The sequence below is a fragment of the Halichoerus grypus genome, chromosome 6 (genome assembly GCF_964656455.1).
Source record: "Halichoerus grypus chromosome 6, mHalGry1.hap1.1, whole genome shotgun sequence".
NCBI lineage: Eukaryota > Metazoa > Chordata > Mammalia > Carnivora > Phocidae > Halichoerus > Halichoerus grypus.
Window position 1 is genome coordinate 54732883 of NC_135717.1, and position 24190 is coordinate 54757072.

General features: G+C 39.8%; 1 protein-coding gene across 1 annotated transcript in view; it reads right to left on the reverse strand.

The window, feature by feature from the left end:
* ITGA8 (integrin subunit alpha 8) overlaps positions 1 to 24190 on the reverse strand; it is a 179612-nt gene that overhangs the window by 31140 nt on the left and 124282 nt on the right. The window contains exons 24-25 of the mRNA XM_036097039.2: positions 7451 to 7556; positions 5335 to 5493 (exon numbers count right to left, since the gene is read on the reverse strand). Coding sequence (XP_035952932.1) covers positions 5335 to 5493; positions 7451 to 7556 — 265 coding nt within the window. The remainder of the gene's footprint in view (positions 1 to 5334; positions 5494 to 7450; positions 7557 to 24190) is intronic.

The following is a 24190-nucleotide window of genomic DNA, read 5'->3' on the forward strand; positions in this document are numbered from 1 at the left end:
AGCAAAGAGAAATGGATCCTGGAGAGTGTATTCCCTTTGGTGGCTGAAAATTGGATGTATAGGCACTGTTAAAAATAAAAGGGGAATGAAAGTCCTCTATTGGGGGGGCGCATGAAAGAGAGACAGAGAGAGAGAACGCAAGTGGGTTGCGAGCTGTAACAAGTCCCTGCATTCTGAATTAATAAGGAGCAATAAGTAAATGGAGGCAGTTATGAAGAAAAAAATTCTCTCGAGGGTAAGACAAAATGATGCAAATTTGCCAAGCCAAGCCACAGTCTGCGTGCTCACCGATTAAACACAAAAAAAAAAACAAAAAAAAAACCCAAAAACTAATTGCAGGGCTTGGTGGATGGTACCTGTGTTTCTGCTTCCATGTTTGTAATATCTGGTTGTAATTTGGGATTCCTGTGAGAATGGTGTCATTCGAGACAGTTGGAACCTCCTGCCTTCCGGGGCTCCAAAGCCCGTTCTTTATGCAACATTGGCTTTCTCTCTTGTTACGGTCGCCCTACTCTAGCCTCTGTCACATCATGTGGACCTCGGGCTCCTTTCTTGAGTGGGGGGGCCCAGAACATGGTCCTGTGATCCTAGCACAGGTTGAAGCCAACACCTCGCCTGTCCTCCCCTCTTGGGTACAGTGTGACATCCCACAGCCCTTTCTCCCACTTCTCCCACTTGGCTGTTTGTGACGAAACCTTGCCAACTTAAAAAAAAGTCCTTTACTCTTTATGCAGCTTTGGTTCCTTAATAGCGTTGGCTTTTTCAACTACATCTTATCTAGAGATCACAGCCTGTCTGGAGGACTCTCCAAACCTCAGGATAAAGTCCACCCAAGTAAGATAATGGGTAGTTGGAAATCATTATTTTATTGCCTTTAGAATGGTTGAGAAATGCTGTATTCAACTCTAAAATTTTATTTCAAGAAGGATCTGGAACGAATTAGATTTAATGGATTGGCCAGAATGCTGCAGACAGTTGACTGTTTCACAATGTTTTGGATGGCAGAATGTGCCGAAATTGCCACATTAAAATCCTCTATCTCTGAAGCCTGGAGGCAGAACCTTCATGGCCATCTGCTTATGCCCCTGTGTTCACAGAAGGCAGAGAAATGAACTTGATGACGTGAAACCATCATGGGAGGTTAACTAAGTTAAAAGCAAAGACAGCAGTCATTTCACAGGGAGGCAAAAAGGAAAGCAGAAGGGAATGTCCTCAAGGCAGTGTCCCACCCTCTGGCTTGCCTGCGCCGGGCACCACCAGGGGCCAGGTGGCTCACCCACCTTTCCTGAACCCTGTCACCCACACGTGCTCCCATTTACCTTCACTGGGGTGTTTGAACGGTGGCAACAAAGCAGGCTAAGTGAATCCCCACGAAGCCTGATATGAGGCTGAGAGCAAACGATTATAGTACATAACACAGAGCAGCATGGGTAGGCCATGGACAGACATGATTACTTCTCAATCTCAATGACACTGTTTCCCAGATCATATTTTTAAACGTCATGGGTAAGAAAGTCCTCATTTCTTTAAACTCTTCCCTTATTTCAAGGCAGGTGACCTGTATTTCAGTGATAAAGTCATGGGGGAAAAATTGTAGCTATTTATCAGTTTTCCATTGGCAGATTAATCTATTTGTATCCATTTTATGGTAAGTGGCAATAGAAGAAAACTAATTTAAAACCCTTATAAAAAAACCTCACAAACTTCTAGTGGCATCTGAGTGTGTCCCCAGTTTAGTCACTGATGCTCTGTATTTGGGCAGCAAGTGAGGTACGTGTGGGTGAGAACTTTGGCCCATTGTTTCCTATGATCACGGTGGTGGCTTTCAAAAGTAGTCTGCTATTCAGATCTTGGGGACATTAGGGTCACTTGGTGGGATAACTCAGCTGTACCAGTCAGTGTTGTGAAAAGTGAATCCCGTTCAGGCCTTATAGGACTTGGAGACTTATGTGAGGAGTGTCACATTTGGAATGCCTGTTCAATATACAGATGGGTCATATTTCAGAAGGTTTGAGGCTAGATGTTTGGCACTCAGAATGCATTTCTCTTCAGAGACAATCTTTTAAATGGTGGCTCAGTTTTCAGACCAGCCCACAAAAAAACCCTACTTTATCTACAGTATGGTTTTGATGAATAAAACTATGTATTTGTAATAAAAAAGCAAAGCCAAGAGGTTGCTCTCTGAGTAATTTTTTTAAAAATTAGGAACCCCCCCCCCACATTGTGGTAAATACATTAATTCTATTAAATGCTGATAGGTTTAATTAGGCAGATGTGAGAAATTATTTTGAGATGTTGTGGAGATTCTGCAGGGGGGGTCCAGGGAATTTCAAAGGTTTTAGAGTTGGTGGCGTTGGTTCCTTGGAGCAGGTGGCCTAGAAAATGCTTCTAAGGAACTCTGGACAGTTGTTTTTTCATCAGCACATTTCCTTAGACATTGGTGGGAGCTGCAAAGAAGCAGTGAAGGAGGGAGCTATTTTCAGTGGTTAATTGGGGGGGAAAAATGAGAATATATACGGGAGGGGGAAGTGGACAAAAAGGTATATGTGACCTGAAGAGAAAGCATTTTGCTGAGGGGAAATCAGCTGAATGGCTGGAGAGGCAAACATGGCGGAGAACTTGAAAATCCTCCAGAGGATCCTCGGGAAAGCTGAGGTGGGAGTTTTCCCTCTGACAGGCCCGCAGCTGGTCTGGGATATGTCAGCGGCTCGTCCAGTGGGCACTAGAGCATCCTCAGAAAAGACTTGTAGACCTGCTCATAGATGCAGATGTTTCAAGAGGCACTCACTAATTACTGCTCTGCTTATAAAGAAATTGTAGAACCAAATCATAAGGAATTTTATCTTAGTGGGTAAGATCGAATGCTAGGATTTACTTTTTTTTTAAGATTTTATTTATTTATTAGAAAGAGAGAGAAAGAGAGAGAGAACAAGCAGGGGGGAGGGGCAGAGGGAGAGGGAGAAGCAGACTCCCTGCTGATCAGGGAGCCCCATTCGGGACCCGATCCCAGGACCCTGGGATCATGACCTGAGCCGAAGGCAGACACTTAACAACTGAGCCACCCACTTGTCCTACTAGGATTTGCTTTTTGCCCATATGAATGTATTTTGCCTCCTTGTTCCTTTTATTAAACCTACCCTTTCTCTGCTTCTTAAAGAACTAAGTTAAAAAAAAACTACAGATATTTATCTTTAAGTAGCTATATTTTAAAAAACTATATTTATCTTTAAATATCTATATAAAAAACAGTAATTAGATTTGATGCAAGAATCTGAAATTGATACCTAAGTTAAAAAATTTCCCAGACTTATTCCATTGAAGATAACTAGATATAATAAATAATTTATTCTTTACTAATTTCCAACTCATATTTAAGACAGAGAATTGATTATTTAGCTTTGTATTATCTAGGAAGAAATAAATTGCCAAGTAAATTTACAGAGACTTCCCCAATAAATTATTATCTTAAGAAGAAAATAATTTTCAAGTATTCTCAATTTGTTGGTAGCTGCTTATGTAAAATATACTGATAACTAATTTAAAAAATCTACTTATTGATAAAAAGCTCTGTTAGACTCTCTGGGTTATACATACTAAATATAAGTAAAAGTACCCAGAGGACCTGAAAGTAAAAACATTTCAACTGTTTCATCATTCTGAATTTCAAGAATTCATGAATTGTTACCATTTTCATTTTGGGGAGCTATTCCTTCATACTGTAATCAAATCTTCTTATATTCAATTTCCACAAATTGAGAGTTTTATAAAAGGAGCATAATTAAGTTGCATTTTTAAAATTACTAGGCTTAGGGGCACCTGAGCCAAAGTCAGATGCTTACCCGCCTGAGCAACCCAGACGCCCCCTGATTAAAAATTTATTTTATTTATTTTATAATAAGCTATTTATTATTTTATAATAAGCTACTGTCCTTGAAGATATTAAAATCATCTCAATGAAGAGCCAAGAGAGAGGAAATGAAAAAAAAATTTCCAGGGAGGAAGTATTTTAAATAATTTTGTGGGATACAAGTGACCTTATTTATTATTTCCCCATAAAGAAGGAGACTTGTCCTATAAATCCTTTCATACTGAACCCCTCTCAGTCTTCCTCCCTTGGACTAGAAGCCATGTTGGGTTGAAGAAGGAAGTCTTTCATAACCGGCAATGTCCCCGTGCCCCCAGTTAGAGTAGAATCAGACCTGCGTCCCAAATGGTTGAGTTAGTATTTCATGAAGCCTGCTCTTTGCTCCACCTCGAATAGAGACACTGTCTCCCTGAGCTACTAGACAATGTTGATTCTTAAATAAAGTTCTCTTTTGAGGATAACATCTGGTTAAAAAGTTTTTTTTTTTTCCATTCAAATGTGACATTTTCAAGGGTTTATGCTAATTATGTTCTTTTCCTCCCAGAAGAAACTTAAAGCCAGATTTGGATCTTAATCTGAGTGAGATCAGCTCCTTGGACACTTGAGCTCCTGGCTAGTCTGTGAGCAGCAAAGCAGCGTGGATGTCAGGTGGGGATTGTAGAGGGGCAGAGTTTTAGGGCCCCCAGACCCTGCCTCTTACCAGACCCCCAGGTGATTGGATAAGCTTGAGAATCTGAAAAGCACTGCTCTCGGCTTCTCTATAAGCTGCACTAAAGAATGGGGTCCAGAAATTTCCAGTCTGGGGGTTCTTGGGGCACAGAGATGGCCTTTGGAAAATTCTCGCATTTCACCACTTGCTATTGGCAACATCTGGAAAAGCCCACTTTGCAAAGATCCTTATATCTTTTGGCAATGCACCAAAAGGACTCTAAAAATAGAATTTTGTACAAATTCTCCAAAACATGACATGTCTATTTATGATTTTGGTTTTGTTGTGCTGCTAGTCAAACCATATGCAAAAGGTATCTAGTAAAATAGGCTAGATAAATGACAGGTTACCATGAACAATAAAATCAAGAGAAATTTAAGTTTTCTAGGAGTGACATTTTAAGTTAGGTCTGGCATTTTTTTTAAAAAAGATTTTATTTATTTATTTGAGAGATCGAGAGAGCACGAGCAGGGGGAGGGGCAGAGGGAGAAGAAGACTCCCCGCTGAGCAGGGAGCCCAACGATGGGGCTCGATCCCAATCACAACCTGAGCCAAAGGCAGATGCTTCGCTGACTGAGCCACCCAGGTGCCCCAAGACCTGGCATTTTAACCATAACACTAAAAGAAAAGGCCATATAGATTATCACCGAAATAACTTATTCTTATAATTACTTCGCTTTAAAATATATAAACCACAGTTTTAATTTTTTTTCCTTACCATAAAAAACAGGCAAAACAGCTAGTTAGACCAGGCTCCTACCTTTATATCCTGTGGGTTGATATTAGGATTTGTTTGACACTGCAGAGGTCCCAGAGTTTGGATATGAAAAATGTAGAGGAGAAATTCGTCCCGGGCAGAGAATGGCCAGCCCACCTCCAGAAGAGTGTCGCTGATGGTACTCGGTCCAATATTGTGCAGCTACAAGAAAGGAACAAGTAATGGTACAGGACAAGGCAGGAAGATGAAATCAAGCTCCATATACTTTGTACCCATTCTAAAAAGCGCGTATTTTGGGTTTTAATGCATCCAGACTATGATGGTGGCTATAGAAAAATACAATCTACATAAGCAAGAGGAGCTCCGAAAACAAGAGGCGCTTTTGCTCAGAGAAGATTCTTCCTTCTGTGAATCTCTGAGGGCAGATCTCCTTAGCAAAGACCACATTAACCATGTCTGATCATTGCAATGTTTACCTAAAATTTATATTCATTTAATCGCAGGGCTAGAAATGCAATTTTAATGATATGCTTTCAAAACCTGGTTATTCTTTCTTTACATTGAAATCTGCCTTTTCCCAGACTACTGACTTGCCAGTTGCAACCATATGCGACGCACTCTCTTTCACCCTCTGGAAAAATGGTTATCCATCAAATGCCAAAGATAGTCCAGGCTCACCACAGTTCACTTCAAGTGCGCATTTCAAAGCTGAGCTCCTTCTGTTTTAATCAGTGAATATCAAAGAAAGAGAGGCCACATCTCCTAAAGAGATGAGCATTTTAAACACATGAATCCTGTATTCACAGGACACAAAAACAGCTTGGGAAAATCACGAAATGTATTTAAATTTATTGTGGTTTTGAAAATTCACTTCAAAGTTAGCAGGGAACTTTTGTCTTTTTTTTTTTTTTTTCACAGTTCTGATAATTCTAATGATCAATAAAACAATTTATAATTTGGTTTTGCTTATTAGGTGGCTCATTTAATTCACATTATCAAAACAACATGGCAGCCACTGATAACAGTATATTTTGAGACATGAGAATAGCATGTAGGAAACACATGATGATTGCTTTTGTCACCACTGATTATTACCCTAAAATTTTATGATCCGTTTATGCTAAGATTAGAAGCAGGGCTGCCCTGAGAATGATTGAGTTTGAATATGTTTGCAAACTTTAAAGTTTCACCATTCTTAAACAGAAACCGGTGCACACAAGGTTTAATAAATTATTTGACAGCATTTTTTACTAGCAAGGTTCTTAATCCGAGTGGCCTTGGGGACTATGTTATCCTTTTGCTATCAAGAGAGCTTAGGACAAAGCTTTGATCCAGCTGCGGATGGGGCTTCTGATTCTGAACCACAGGTTGGGCAGATGACAGAGGTTTTCATGTTGATGTTATGCAGGAGTTGACACTTCTTTCCCACATATGTACACAGCTCATCAGTTTTGAAATGACTTCGTTGTTAACCTTAGAGAATGCTATTCATGTCCCTTGTAGCTTAAGATGAAAGTCACAGTCAGGATTCCTAGGTCAGTGGAATGAGTTACACAGGAAAGGGATAGAGAGCAGTAAATAAGAAGGGACCTCAAACAGAAGGTGGCTTTTTCATGAGCTTCTGGTTTGCTTCTGGAAAATATTTTACTAATCAATGGACTATTTCAAATCTCAGAATAAGTTATTCATGTGTGTGTGTGTTATATGTGTGGGTTTTTTTTTTTTTTTTTTTGTACATAGCGAATAATCCATAACATTTTCTCTGTCTGGTACCTTCTGGTTGGTGACTTTCAGTTTAAGAGGTGGGTAGATTTTAAGGATATTTGAAAACGTAGGAAGAGGCAAAATAAAGTCCAGGGAGCTAGTCCTTTTTATGGTTAGGCTGTCCAAATATTAAAAAAAAAGAGACGTAAGGAACATTTAAAAGAGAACAGTAACAAGATAAAATATTCTCACTGCATAATGGCTCTCACCACTAAAAAGCAAGTGACTCATACTCTACCCCCTCCCCCCACTGCAATATGATAGCATAACAGCACAAATCCAAGCAGTACATAAAGCTCAGATCTTGGATCGGTGTCTTTTAAAATGCTATGAAGAGTTTATTGGTAAAGAGCGTAAGAATAAACTCCTAACACAACTTTAAGATAAAAGCTACCTCATAAATATGTTCCACCAATGGTCCAACTCCTTCCTCTTTGCGGGGCTCCTCTTCTGGTTCCCAGTTACGAATGGGCAGAACAATCTGCGGAGGGTGGGATACTCTGAAACGCAGAATGTTTTGTTAATTGCTGGTGATGACACAGGTGAAGAATGCTTCACTAGTGTAGGGTACGCTAACAGCAATGGGAAAAAGTGGCCCGCAATTTACTCGAACAGATATTGTCTATATGGAAAAAGGTATTGAAAGTGATGTTCAGCAAAGTACTCAAGGAATAGTAAGGGATCCGAAACATCCTACCCCGAGGCTTTTAAGTCCTGGTTTCTAGCTCAGAGATTGACTGTTTTATAGTATCTCCTCTCTTGGGCCCTAGGGGGCAGAGCAGAGAGCATCCCTGAGTTGAGATAATTTAACATATAGACACATAAATGTATACATCTATCTCTAGGTCCTGTGTAAGTGTAAGAGAGTGTGTGTGTGGGGGGGTGTGGGTGTGTGTGTATACAGGTTATATAATCGGTGCTTCAAGCCATATCAAGAAATGGGACTTTTTTTGCGGATAAAGATCTAGAATTCTGTTGAGTTGGAAAAAATGCAGTTTTGAATTAAATACTTCAGAGTAGAAAGGTGGCCACTTGTATATTCCTACTTCTTAGATTTCTTTTGCTTTCCATTAATGCAGCCCTACCTCCCCCAAGGCCAGGCCCAGAGCCAAAATAAAGCCTGATCAAGTTCTAGAGTTGTCCTCTAGATAACTCAAGGGTGAGAGAGAGAGAGACAGTTAAATGATGTAATCATGTAAGTAGGATAGTAACATGACACATACATATTTTTTGCCTACAATTTACACCTAGAAAGTGAGCACTGGCTGAATGCAATGCAGTACATGGCATTATTCTACATTAAAAGCTGGTTCCAAACCAAATTGTTATTTTTATATAATCTTAAAAAGGATACTTCTCAAAAGAACAATGCTTTTCTAGCAATTTTTAGGTGAAGGTAACTTTAAAAGAATTCCTAGACCTCCAGCTGAAAGTAACTTCAACAGAAAATCCCTCTTTTGGCAATCAGAAGTCTTAAATGCCCTTTTAAGGGCATCAGTAATTAACACAGCCTCTAGCAACTTCAAATGCTATCTTTATTTTCCCCTCTGAGTAATCTCTTTCTAAAGCAGAAAGCAAAATTTATTGGGCTAAATACTGACCCAAGGGCAAGTAATTTAATTTCTGTGTGTCCCTATTTCCTCATCTGGAAAATTATGATAAACTCTTTGGGTTGTATACCACAAATGATTGGAAAACATCTCAAATGCTCTTGGTCAAAGTCACTTTGGCTGCATTGTCTTCTAGGGGTGTGTGGAAGAAGTACATATTTTAAACTGACAACCCACAGAAATGCTACTAAATTATGAAACCCTTTGCTTTCATCCTTAATGGGCAACTATTAAATTACAATTGCAGAGCACAGCCTTGCTGGGCTGATACCTCAACATCCCCTACGCTTATATTGGCTTGTTGTTATGTCATGCTCCCCTTTCCGACTTGATTTGATTAAATCATGTTCAGATCAAACACTGGGGACTTGGTGAGGAGAAGAGTACAGAACACAGAAGGTTACTTTTATTCGAGTGAAGCCCAAGAGTTTGGACTTCTGTCCCTGTGGAGCCTTCACGACCTAAGCACCCAAAGCTTTACTTTGCTCTTAGCTTGGCAACAGAGAGTTGACTCCATGCTCCACACCCAATGTGAGGTTCTAGGGAAAACATTTATTTATTTATTTATATTTATTCATTCATTCATTTATTTATTTGCATAGAGAACAAATACAGAGCAGAAGCTGAGCATAATTTCTCTGAAGAGTTTTGTTCTTATGGTCATCAATCCTGGAGGACTGGTCATAAATGCCCCAGTACCACAGAATCATAAATAGTTAGAACTTTACAGGTCCTATGGAGACAGTGTGTTCAAAACCCCTCATTTAATACATGAAAGGAAAATTGATGTTCAGAAAAGTAGGGGTTAGTTGCAGGTGAAGACTTCAGCTCAGGTTTACTCAGGACTGTTCTATTTCCAATATACGGTTGACTCTTGAAAAACACAGGTTTGGACAGTGCAGGTTCATTTATATGAGGATTTTTTTCATTTATATATGATTTTTCATATAAGATACAGTACGGTAAATGTTTTTTTCTCTTCCTATGATTTTCTTAATAACATTTTCTTTTCTCTAGTTATTTCTTTTCTCTATTGTAAGAATACAGTATATAACACATACACAAAACATGTGTTAATGAACTGCTTATGTTATCGAGAAGGCTTACTCTCAACAGCAGGCTACTGGTAGTTAAGTTGTGGGGGAGTCAAAGTTACATGCACAGGGGGTTGGCACCCCAATACCTGCATTGTTCAAAAGTCGACTATATAATTCACCACAGGGGCCACTAAGCAGCAGTGATTTTAGTAAAGACAACTTAAAGAAACTTCCTGCCCCATTTCTTTAACAAAATCAAATAGAAATCTGTAAGGGAAAAGATAATCTATTATAGGTCATGGCAAAATCATGGCAAAATCATTCAAAAGCTAGGGCTCACAAAATTCAGTTATCTACTGTCTAAGACTTTTTCAAATCTGGGGAAACCATGAGAAAAAAATGGCTCTCTGAAGATTCCAAATGAGTAAGTGAAACATTGTTCACCGTTTTCAAAATTATCATTTTTTTAGAAGGAAGGAAGGAAGAATATAATCAACTATTAGCCAAGGATAAACAGCCCTAACAGCTCTTACTGAATAGTGCTCACATTCTAAGATGGAGGATAGAACATTATTCCACGGAGACCCCCCCAGGGATAAGAAGATTGGGGTACCAATGATAACACTAGACATTAGGAAAGGATTAGGGAAGCAAGGAATTAGGTTTTTGGTAAGTTAAAGTCTATATGCTATCAGAAGTACAAATCCAATGCTGTGGTAGTACGGTATGAACCCTATTTTCATAATCCCTTTATCAAACACTATAAGCCCCAAATAGCAGACTACTATTTATTGTCTGGAACAATGTTAGTTCTACCCACTATAGCCAGTGTCTCTACAGACCATGGTTGTTTATGATTGCAGTGTCCCGCGATCAAACCCACTCAATCCTGATTATATGAAAGAGGACATACGTTTATTACTCTTCGTGAGCTCGATGCATGTGGTGCTGTCTCTCGTGGCCAAATTTACTTCCTACAGACTTAATGCTAAATTAATCCTTTGTACCAACAAATGACATGGGAGTCTGCTGAAAGACAGTGTTGACACCATCTGGCTTTGAAATAAGTAGAATAATTCTCAGTATTTTTTTCCCATTGAAGGAATAAATCCATTTGAGTTTATTTTTAAAATGACAAAAACAACATTAAACTGAATAAGAACTGCTAGAGACAGTGCGTGATAAAATACATTGGAATAAACAGAACTGGCAAATAAAAAGAGATTTTTCTGAAGACCGAGCATGGAAGATTTTCAACACAGTAGCTGTTTGTTCCTTGAAGAATTGAACATTGAAAACAATATTTTTGTTGAGTATCTGGAGTAAAGAGTTTTACTTTGCAAAATGGCTAAAAAGAACTCTAACCCCGTGTTAGAGAATAAACTGTGGTCAATTGTTGGACATTAATCTAGCAGTTAAAAAATTGCACCCATATGAGAAACCCAACTTTAATTACCTGTTTTGATTATTGGTAAAATGAATAGAAAATTTCCTTCTTTTTTAACTGAGAAATATTGGTGTCATAAGTGATGGCAGAAATATATTTATAAATATTTATCTTATAAAATAGATATATAAGAATAAATACAGCTACATTACACCCTCTGCTGCCTTGGACTGAGTTATGTCTTATGGAATAAAAACAGTTCCCAATTTAAAATTTGCTTTGGGATTAAAAAACAGTTTTAGTTTATTTTTGGCAAAACAAAGATAAATTAAGCTTAATGAAAGAGACAAAACTTCATATACACTAGTTGTAAATGTTAAAAGATATAAAAATAAGATAATAAAGAAATGCTTATTTCTTCTCTGATTTTTTTTTAGTGTTTTTCTCAATGAGAAAGATGGGGGAATTAAATAAGAAATGCACGCAAATGAAACATTTTGATTAGCTCCAAATATCTACCAACCAAACAGGTCACTTCTCATGAGTCAACTCATGAGTTAAAGAAGAAATCACAAAGGAAATTAGAAAACACTGTGACTGAAACCCAACATATCAACATTTTGGTATGGGCTCAAGCAATTAGAAGGAAATTTACAGAATTAAATGCTTGTGTAAGAAAAGAAGAGAGGTCTCCAGCCAATGATCTAATTTCTACCTAGAGGAACGAGAAAAAGGGAAAATCCAACCCAAAGTGAACAGAAGGAAGGAAATAATAATAACAAAAGCAGGAGGTAATGCAAAAGAAAACAAAACAAACAAATAAAGAGAGAAAAAAGGGGTGCCTGAGTGGCTCAGTCAGTTGAGTGTCTGACTCTTAATTTCAACTCAGGTCATGAGATCAAGCCTCAGGATGGGCACCCCGCTCAGCCAGAAATCTGCTGGAAATTCCGTCTCTCCCTCTGCCCCTCCATCCACTCTGCGCTCTCTTTCTCTCTTTCCAAATAAATAAATAAATAAACAAATAAATAAATAAATAAATCTTAGAGAGAGAGAGAGATAGGTAGAGAGAGAGAGAGAGAGAGACAAGTCAATGAAATAAAAAAACTGGTTCTTTGAAAAGTTCACTAAACTCTAGCCAGAGTGATCAGGGAAAAAAATTGAGGGGAGTAAAAGATACAAATCTCCAATACAGGGAATGATGAGATCCTACATACATTAAAAAGAAAATGAGAGAATATCATGAGCAACTTTATGCCATACATGTAACACTTTAGATGAAACAGACAAATTCCTTGAAAGACAAACTGAATGTTTCCCCCTTAAGATCAAGGTAGGATCTTAAAAATAAGGCAAAGATGTCTTCTTGCACCAAGTCCACTCAATCTTGCCCTGACACTCCTAGTCTGTGCAGTAAGAGAAGAAAAAGAAATAACGAAAAAAAAAAAAAAAAGAAATAAAAGGCATAACCATGTAGTAAACAACTTAACTTTTTCCCAAAAGTGGTGTGGCCTTTGCCCTCCCTCAGCTTCTGGGAGGTAGTCTAAGCTCTAGAAATTTTATGCCTGAAAGATGTATCTTTGTTTTCCTGGGGGGTTTGGGTCACACTGGATATTCTAACAACACGAGTTGGGGCAGGGGTTGCCCACATCAGAAAGACCAACAGTGTGAGTCAGGATGGGAAGCTTGATCGCATCATATCAGACAACCTGGAGACTGAGATCAATTAAGTGGCCAGTCAGTCAATCCTATGTAGTGGACCCCCAATAAAAACTGTGAACACTGAGACTTGGGGAGTTTCCTCAGCTGGGGATACTCCAGGCATGCTGCTATATATCCATACAAGGAAAGTAATATGTCCTGGCTCCATGGCGGATAAGAACAGAAGCCTTGTGTTTGGTACTGCCCCAGGCTCTGACTTACACACTTCTTCCCTTGGCTAATTTTAATTTTTACCTTTTCCCTGTAATGAATTGTACTGATGGGTATAATAGCTTTCAGGGAGTTCTGTGGGTCTTTCTAAGTGATTTATCAACCCTGAGGGTGGTTTTGGGAAGCACACAACTCTGCAATTTGTATCAGAAGTAAGGGTGATCTCTGGTGGGTACTATTCCCTTTAACTCTGTAGTTGGCTAAACTCTTGCACATACAGATTAGATTATTAAGGAAAAAATCAAACTTTCTATTCACAGATGAAATGACAATGCTATAGAAAATTTTAGGAAATCAACAAATAATAAAGCTACTAGAATTTGTAAGCAAATCTACCAAAATCTCAGGATACTGCTTGCATTTCAAGACTTATTATGTAGATCAGTGGAACAGAATGGAAGGAACCTCACAGATGGATAGAGGTGTCAAGTAAATCAGTGGGGGGAGGATGGTCTTCCAGCCAATAGCATAGCAGCAACTGGATATTCTTGGGCAACAGTGAATCTTGGACCTTACCTCACACCAGATACAAATGTGGTATCATAGACCAAATGTAAAACTGTAAAACTTGCAGGAGAAAACATAGGAAAAAGTCTTGTGACTCTGGGCAAAGTGCAGAATTTTTCTACAAGGGACAAAAAGAGCACAAACTATAAAATATTTATTTATATATTTATGTACTTATTTATTTTTAAGGATTTATTTATTTTAGGAAGAGAGGGAGAGGGCAAACTATAAAATATTTAAAAGTTGGATTTCATACAAATTAAAAACTTTTGCTTTTTGAACATCACTGTTAAGAAAATAATAAGCCAAACCATAAACTGAGAGAAAATGTTTGTAGGACATATATCTGATAAATAATTTTGTAGCCAGAGTATGTAGGGAACTTTTACAACTTGATAATAAGAAAGACAACTCAATATAAATGGGCAAAATTTTAAAAGACACTTCAAAAAAGCCTACTAAGGGCAAATAAGTAGTGAAAAGATGCTCAGTATCACTAGTCATTAGAAAACGCTAATTAGGGGTGCCCGGGTGGCTCAGTCGGTTAAGCGTCTGCCTTCGGCTCGTGTGCTGATCCCAGGGTCCTGGGATCGAGCCTCGTCGGTAGGCCCCTTGCTTAGCAGGGAGTCGGCTTCTCCCTCTCCCCCTCCCTCTGTGTGCTCACTTGAGCTCTCACTCTCTCAAACAAACAAACAAAAAGACAAACAAATAAATAAATCTGAAAAAAAAAGAAAATGCTAATTAAACTCAAAGAGATACTTTCACATACTTACTAAAATGGCTAAAAACGAACAAACAAAAACAAACCTCAAGCCCATGCCTGCAAGCACGCAGCACAACTGAACTCACACTCTGCTAGTGGGAATGAGAATTGGAAATGGTACAGCCAATTTGAAACACAGCTTGGCGATTTCTTATAAAGTTAAACATACCCTTGCCATATAACTCAACTCCATTTGTGAAAACAAATATCCCAACAAAGACCTGTATGTGAAAGCCAATAGCAGGCTTATTATTAAGAGCCCCAAACTGGAAAAAACACAAGGGTTCACCAACCTGTGAATGGATGAACAATCTGTGGGACTTCCGTACAGTGGAATACTTCTCAGCAATAAAAAGAAACAGACCACTGATACATGTAAGAACATGGGTGTTTTTTCAAATGCATTATGCTAAGTGAAAGAAGCCAGACTCAAAAGGCTACATTCTGTATGAGTGTATTTATATGATTTTTCTGGGAATATAGTGACAGAAGATAGATCAAGGTTGACAGAGCCTGGGGGTGGGGGCTGGGTTAACTACAAAGGTGCATGAGAAGCTATGTGGGGTGACAGAACTGTTTTGCATCGAACATCCTTGTGGTATCTTAATGCCTCAAACTGAACATCTAAAGAAAGGGTAAGTTTTACTTTATTAATTTATACTTCAATAAACCTGACTTAAAAAAACCACACACACACACATCAAACCCCATAGACCGTGAAAAGGTACTTGCAACATGTGTAGCTGATAAAGGATTAGTGTCTCAACTCTAGAATAGGAAAGAGTTCCTTCCTATGAATTAATATGAAACAATTAAGTCTCTTTGTAGAAATATGTCCTAAAAAATGAGCAGGAATTACCCAATTTGGGAAGAATGGAGACAACAAACACATGAAAAAGCTACTCAGTCTCATTTAGGAATCAGGGAATGGCAAATTGGACCTTGAGTTAGATAGTATTTCTCATCCAACAGATTGGCTCAAAATGAAAAATGTGACTGTTTTATGAGTTAGTTAATAACATGTAGCAGTGAAAACTTTCCTCCATGTCTTGTGGAACAATAGGTAGGTATAAGTATTTTGAAAAACAGTTTGCTACTATTTAATAAAGTTAAATAGTGTACACTGTCTGATCCTGAAATTCTACCTCTAAGCAGGTACCCTTCTGACAGTCTTCCACATGTGTACCAGAAGATAGGTACAAGGAAGTTTGTAAAAAAGGAAAAAGAAAACCCCCAAGTGTTCATCAGGAGTAGAATGGATAAGTAAGTGTGGTGTAGCTTTACAATATTAAACTCTTCTGCAACTAAAATGAATGAACTATAGGCACATGCCCTAAAGTGGGTGAATGTCAAAAACATTCATTTGACTGAAAAATATCACAGGGGCATAAACAGAACAAGATTTTATGTAGCTCATGCTCAAAGAACTCTCTCTCATAGGCTACATAGCATGATCATTTATAACAATGGACCTGGAGACAGGCTGCCTGGACTTGCATTCTAGCTCTCCATGTCCTAGCTGTGTAGCCTTCAGCCCCTTGTGCCAAAATTTCCTCACCTGTGCAGCGAGGATACTGGTACATATTAAGATGTGCTAATGGGCTGGGGTAGCACATGGAAGGATCAAAACCACGCTAGGTATTATTATTCTTCTCTAATCCACTAGGTGGGCCTCACTGGTCCCAGGAGGGCAGGCAGGGCTCCTCCCATTGAGAGCAGCAGGGGGCAGCAGTGAGAGAATGCATGGAAGACCATGGCTCTGACTGCAGGGGCTACAGTTGCCATCATGGAGGAGTGGGAACCACTCAGGACTGTGGAAAAGGAAAGGGAACTGGGATTGCTGGAGCCCAATGACAATTCAGCCCAAAATACCAGTTGACATTTTTAGCCAAGTCTTTGATTGTCCTGAAGAAATAAGAATTACAATAAAATCAATGGAGTCCACACTTGCATAAGAGAACTACAGACGGGGGTGGAGCAAGATGGCGGAGGAGTAGGAGACCTGGATGTCGTCTGGTCTCAGGAATTCAGCTGGATAGGGATCAAACGATTCTGAACACCAACGAACTCAACAGGAGATCGAAGAAAAGAATAGCAACAACTCTCTGAACAGAAAAGCAACCACTTTCTGGAAGGTAGGGCGTGCGGAGAAGTGAATCTGAGGCGATATTCGGGAGGATAGACGGCGGGGGAGGGGCCTCCGTCGGCAGCTTCTGGCAAGTGATAGAGCCGCGGAGCACAAAATCGGAACTTTTAGAAGTTGGCTCTGCTGAGGGAGGTCGCTCCAGTGGCTAAGCGGGGGGTGGAACCCTCGGGGGACAGTGTGGTCTCAGGACCCTCGGGGTCACAGAAAGACCGGGGGTGCCTGAGTGCGGCAGAGCTCCCAGGTATCGGAGCAGGGAAGCTGGCTGCAGAGACGGAGCCCAGGCGCGGGCTCTCAACTCGGGGTTGCCACAGACCGTGATCTGCGGCACAGTCGGGTCACTGCTCCTCCAGCAGGGACCGAACAAGCGGCAGATCCGGGGAGACTCTCCTTCCTCCCCTGGGAGGAGCGGTGCGGGAGCGCACCGCAGGGATCTGCTGGGTTTGGAGACTCCACACGGGGTCAGGTGCCAGAGATAGAAACGCTCGGTCACAGGCCGGGTGAGCAAGGAGTGCAGCCGGAGACTGGGGAGACGGGAGTGACTGACTGCTTTTCTCTGGGGGCGCACTGAGGAGTGGGGCCCCGAGTTCTCGACTCCTCCGGGGCGGAGATTGGGAGGCCGCCATTTTCACTCTCGGCCTCCAAAGCTGCATGGAGCTTGCAGGGAACAAAAGCTCCGGAGAGCAAACCCGAGCAGATTACTTAGCCAGGACCAGCAAGGGCGGGGCAGTTCTGCCTCCGGCAAAGACATTTGGGAACCACGGCAACAGGCCCCTCCCCCAGAAGATCAGCAGAACAGCCAGCCAAGACCAAGTTTACCGATGAATGAGAACGGCAGAACTACAGCGCTAGGGGAATAATGCACATAGAATCCATGGCTATTTTCCCATGATTCTTTAGTCTTTGAAAGTTAATTTTTTTTTTTAAAGATTTTACTTATTTATTTGACAGACAGAGATATAGCAAGAGAGGGAGCACAAGCAGGAGGAGTGAGAGAGGGAGAAGCAGGCTTCCCGCGGAGCAAGGAGCCCGATGCGGGGCTCGATCCCAGGACCCTGGGATCATGACCTGAGCCAAAGGCAGACGCTTAATGACTGAGCCACCCAGGCGCCCCAAAAGTTAATTTTTTTAACTGTCCTTTTTTTTTTTTGAATTTTTCTGTTTCCCTTTTTCAACAAACATCTTATCAATCCCTTTTTTAAAAAAACATTTTTATTTTTCATTTTTAGAGTCACATTCTATCCCTTCATAGTAGTTACCCTTATTTTTGGCATATATATATAAGTTGTTCTCTCTTTAAAATTTTGAGATACAGTTTCTTCTAACAGATCAAAATATACCCTAAATCTCTAGTGTATGGCTTTGTTCTAGTCTCCTGCCTGATCACATTCTCTCCCTTTTTTTTCCTCTTGTTTCTTTAAATCCTCTTCTTTCTTTTTTCAAACAACTTCCTATCAATTCCTTTTATAATTTTTTTTATAATTTTCATCTTTACAGTCATATTCCATCCCTTCATCGTATCAACCCTTATTTTTGTACATATATAAGTTTTTTTTCTTTAAAATTTTGGGAGGCACTTTCTTCTAACAGACCAAAATACACCTAATATCTAATGTGTGGCACTGCTCTATGCACCAGCTTGATCATATTTGATCATATTCTTTTTTTGTTTTGTTTTGTTATGTTTTTGTTTGTTTTTATCTTTTTCTTTTTCTTTTTTTCTTTCTCTTTCTTTTTTCTTTCTTTCCCTTTCTTTTCCCCTGGCTTCAGGTCTTTTCTGATTTGCTTAGAGTATATTTTCTTTTCTTTTTTTTTTTTAAGATTTTATTTATTTATTTGACGGAGAGAGAGATAGTGAGAGCAGGAACACAAGCAGGGGGAGTGGGAGAGGGAGAAGCAGACTTCCTGCCGAGCAGGTAGCCTGATGCGGGGCTTGATCCCAGGATCCTGGGATCATGACCTGAGCTGAAGGCAGCCGCTTAACGACTGAGCCACCCAGGTGCCCCATAGAGTATATTTTCTGGGGACGTTGTTACCCTGTTAGCATTTTGTTCTCTCATTCATCTATTCTCCTCTGGACAAAATGACAAGATGGAAAAAATCACCTCAACAAAAAGAACAAGAGGTAGTACCAACTGCCAGGGACCTACTTAATACGGACATTAGTACGATGTCAGATCTAGAGTTCAGAATCATGATCTTAAAGATACTAGCTGGGCTTGAAAAAAGCATGGAAGTTATTAGAGAAACCCTTTCTGGAGAAATAAAAGAACTAAAATCTAACCAAGTCGAAGTAAAAAAGGCTATTAACGAGATGCAATCAAAAATGGGAGCGCTAACTGCTAGGATAAATGAGGCAGAAGAGAGAATCAGTGATATAGAAGACCAAATGATGGAAAATAAAGAAGCTGAGAAAAAGAGAAATAAACAACTACTGGATCACGAGGGCAGAATTCGAGAGATAAGCAATACCATAAGACGAAACAACATTAGGATAATTGGGATCCCAGAAGAAGAAGAAAGAGAGAGAGGGGCAGAAGGTATTTGGAGCAAAATATAGCAGAGAACGTCCCTAATTTGGGGAAGGAAACAGGCATCAAAATCCAGGAGGCACAGAGAACCCCTCTCAAAATCAATAAAAATAGGTCAACACCCCGACATCTAATAGTAAAACTTACAAGTCTCAGAGACAAAGAGAAAATCCTGAAAGCAGCTCGGGAGAAGAGATATGTAACCTACAATGGTAGAAACATTAGATTGGCAACAGACCTATCCACAGAGACCTGGCAGGCCAGAAAGGACTGGCATGATATATTCAGAGCACTAAATAAGAAAAATATGCAGCCAAGAATACTATATCCAGTTAGGCTGTCACTGAAAATAGAAGGAGAGATAAAAAGCTTCCAGGACAAACAAAAACTAAAGGAATCTGCAAAAACGAAACCAGTCCTACGAGAAATATTGAAAGGGGTCCTCTAAGCAAAGAGAGAGTGTAAAAGCAACATAGACCAGAAAGGAACACAGACAATATACAGTAACAGTCACCTTACAGGCAATACAATGGCACTACATTCATATCTTTCAATAGTTACCCTGAATGTAAATGGGCTAAATGCCCCAATCAAAAGACACAGGGCATCAGAATGGATTAAAAAACAAGACCCATCAATATGTTGTCTGCAAGAGACTCATTTTAGACCCAAAGACACCCCCAGATTGAAAGTGAGGGGGTGGAAAACCATTTCCATGCTAATGGACACCAAAAGAAAGCTGGGGTGGCAATCCCTAGATCAGACAAATTAGATTTTAAACCAAAGACTGTAATAAGAGATGAGGAAGGACACTATATCCTACTTAAAGGGTCTATCCAACAAGAAGATCTAACAATTGTAAATACTGATGCCGCTAACATGGGAGCAGCCAATTATATAAGCCAATTAATAACAAAAGCAAAGAAACACATTGACAACAATACAATAATAGTGGGGGACTTTAACACCCCCCTCACTGAAATGGACAGATCATCTAAGCAAAAGATCAACAAGGAAATAAAGTCTTTAAATGACACACTGGACCAAATGGACTTCACAGATATATTCAGAGCATTACATCCCAAAGCAACGGAATACACATTCTTCTGTAGTGCCCATGGAACATTCTCCAGAATTGATCACATCCTAGGTCACAAATCAGGTCTCAACCGGTACCAAAAGATTGGGATCATTCCCTGCCTATTTTCAGACCACAGTGCTTTGAAACTAGAACTCAGTCACAAGAGGAAAGTCGGAAAGAAGTCAAATACATGGAGGCTAAAGAGCATCCTACTAAAGAATGAATGGGTCAACCAGGAAATTAAAGAAGAATTTAAAAAATTCATGGAAACAAATTAAAATGAAAACACAACTGTTCAAAATCTTTGGGATGCAGCAAAGGCAGTCCTAAGTGGAAAGTATATAGCAATACAAGCCTTTCTCAAGAAACAAGAAAGGTCTCAAATACACAACGTAACCCTACACCTAAAGGAGCTGGAGAAAGAACAGCAAATAAAGGCTAAACCCAGCAGGAGAAGAGAAATAATAAAGATCAGAGCAGAAATCAATGAAATAGAAACCAAAAGAACAGTAGAACAGATCAACAAAACTAGGAGCTTGTTCTTTGAAAGAATTAACAAGATTGATAAACCCCTGGCCATACTTATCAAAAAGAAAAGAGAAAGGACCCAAATCAACAAAATCATGAATGAAAGAGGAGAGATCACAACCAACACCAAAGAAATACAAACAATTATAAGAACATATTATGAGCAACTCTATGCCAGCAAATTAGATAACCTGGAAGAAATGGATGCATTCCTAGAGATGTATCAACTACCAAAACTGAACCAGGAAGAAATAGAAAACCTGAACAGACCTATAACCACTAAGGAAATTGAAGCAGTCATCAAAAATCTCCCAACAAACAAAAACCCAGGGCCAGATGGCTTCCCAGGGGAATTCTACCAAACATTTCAAGAAGAATTAATACCTATTCTTCTGAAACTGTTCCAAAAAATAGAAATGGAAGGAAAACTTCCAAACTCGTTTTATGAGGCCACCATCACCTTGATCCCAAAACCAGACAAAGACCCCATCAAAAAGGAGAATTATAGACCAATATCCTTGATGAACATGGACGCAAAAATTCTCACCAAAATACTAGCCAATAGGATCCAACAGTACATTAAGAGGATTATTCACCATGACCAAGTGGGATTTATCCCTGGGCTACAAGTTTGGTTCAGCATCCGCAAATCAATCAATGTGATACAATACATTTACAAAAGAAAGAACAAGAACCATATGACCCTCTCAATAGATGCAGAAAAAGCATTTGACAAAGTACAGCATCCTTTCTTGATCAAAACTCTTCAGAGTATAGGGATAGAGGGTCCATACCTCAATATCATAAAAGCCATCTATGAAAAACCACAGCAAATATCATTCTCAATGGGGAAAACCTGAGAGCTTTCCTCCTAAGGTCAGGAATGCAGCAGGGATGTCCACTCTCATCAGTGCTATTCAACATACTATTAGAAGTCCTAGCTACAGCAATCAGACAACAAAAAGAAATAAAAGGCATCCAATTCGGCAAAGAAGAAGTCAAACTCTCACTGTTTGCAGATGATATGCTACTTTATGTGGAAAACCCAAAAGACTCCACCCCAAAACTGCTAGAACTCATACAGGAATTCAGCAAAGTGGCAGGATATAAAACCAATGCACAGAAATCAGTGGCATTCCTATACACCAACAACAAGACAGAAGAAGGAGAAAGTAAGGAGTCGATCCCATTTACAATTGCACCCAAAACCATAAGATACCTAGGAATAAATCTAACCAAAGAGGCAAAGCAGAAAACTATAAAATGCTCATGAAAGAAATTGAGGAAGACACAAAGAAATGGAAAAACGTGCCATGCTCATGGATTGGAAGAACAAATATTGTGAAGGTGTCAATGCTACCTAGAGCAATCTACACATTCAATGCAATCCCCATCAAAATACCACCAACTTTTTTCAAAGAAATGGAACAAATAATCCTAAAACTTGTATGGAACCAGAAAAGACCCTGAGTAGCCAGAGGAATGTTGAAAAAGCAAAGCAAATCTGGTGGCATCACAATTCTGGACTTCCAGCTCTATTACAAAGCTGTCATCATCAAGACAGTATGGTACTGGCACAAAAACAGACACATAGATCAATGGAACAGAATAGAGAGCCCAGAAATGGACCCTCAACTCTACGGTCAACTAATCTTTGACAAAGCAGGAAAGAATGTCCAATGGAAAAAAGAGAGTCTCTTCAACAAATGGTGTTGGGAAAATTGGACAGCCACATGCAGAAGAATGAAACTGGACCATTTCCTTACACCACACACAAAAATAGACTCCAAATGGTTGAAAGACCTCAATGTGAGACAGGAGTCCATCCAAATCCTAAAGGAGAACACAGGAAGCAACCTCTTCAACCTCAGCTGCAGCAACTTCTTCCTAGAAACATCGCCAAAGGCAAGGGAAGCAAGGGCAAAAATGAACTATTGGGACTTCATCAAGATAGAAAGCTTTTGCACAGCAAAAGAAACAGTCAACAAAGCCAAAAGACAACAGACAGAATGGGAGAAGATATTTGCAAATGACATATCAGATAAAGGGCTAGTATCCAAAATCTATAAAGAACTTATCAAACTCAACACCCAAAGAACAAATAATCCAATCAAGAAATGGGCAGAAGACATGAACAGACATTTTTCCAAAGAAGACATCCAAATGGCCAACAGACACATGAAAAAGTGCTCAACATCACTCGGCATCAGGGAAATCCAAATCAAAACCTCAATGAGATACCACCTCACACCAGTCAGAATGGCTAGAATTAACAAGTCAGGAAATGACAGATGTTCGTGGGGATGGGGAGAAAGGGGAATCCTCCTACACTGTTGGTGGGAATGCAAGCTTGTGCAGCCACTCTGGAAAACAGTATGGAGGTTCCTCAAAAAGTTGAAAATAGAGCTACCATACGATCTAGCAATTGCACTACTGGGTATTTACCCCAAAGATACAAACGTAGGGATCTGAAGGGGTATGTGCACCCCGATGTTTATAGCAGCAATGTCCACAATAGCCAAACTGTGGAAAGAGCCAAGATGTCCATCGACAGATGAATGGATAAAGAAGAGGTGGTATATATATACAATGGAATATTATGCAGCCATCTAAAGGAATGAAATCTTTCCATTTGCAATGACGTGGATAGAACTAGAGGGTATTATGCTGAGCAAAATAAGTCAATCAGAGAAAGACATGTATCACATGACCTCACTGATATGAGGAATTCTTAATCTCAGGAAACAAACTGAGGGTTGCTGGAGTGGTGGGGGGTGGGAGGGATGGGGTGGCTGGGTGATAGACATTGGGGAGGGTATGTGCTATGGTGAGTGCTGTGAATTGTGCAAGACTGTTGAATCACAGAGCTGTACCTCTGAAACAAATAATGCAATATATGTTAAGAATAAAAAAAAAGAAGAAGATAGCAGGAGGGGAAGAATGAAGGGGGGGAATCGGAGGGGGAGATGAACCATGAGAGAAGGTGGACTCTGAAAAACAAACTGAGGGTTCTAGAGGGAAGGGAGGTGGGAGGATGGGTTAGCCTGGTGATGGGTATTAAAGAGGGCACGTTCTGCATGGAGCACTGGATTTTTTTTTTAAAAAGATTTTATTTATTTATTTGAGAGAGAGAATGAGATAGAGAGAGCATGAGAGGGGGGAGGGTCAGAGGGAGAAGCAGACTCCCTGCTGAGCAGGGAGCCCGATGCGGGACTCGATCCCGGGACTCCAGGATCATGACCTGAGCTGAAGGCAGTCGCTTAACCAACTGAGCCACCCAGGCGCCCAAGAGCACTGGGTGTTATGCACAAACAATGAATCATGGAACACTACATCAAAAACTAGTGATGTAATGTATGGTGATTAACATAACAATAAAAAATTTAAAAAATGTAAATCCCAGAAACCCTCACATCTAAGAGTTAGCCATTTGTTCAACTCAAGATGTAGTATGATAAGGCTGAGTTTTCATTATGCCAAAATAATTACTGGAGAAGTGAGAGTTTTGGGCAATCACAGGTTTGTTGATTTTATCTGACTTCTTATCACTAGTTTTTATAGTCTGATTACTGACCTGTCAGTTTGGGGAATAAAGTGATCTCTTGTTTTGATAACCTT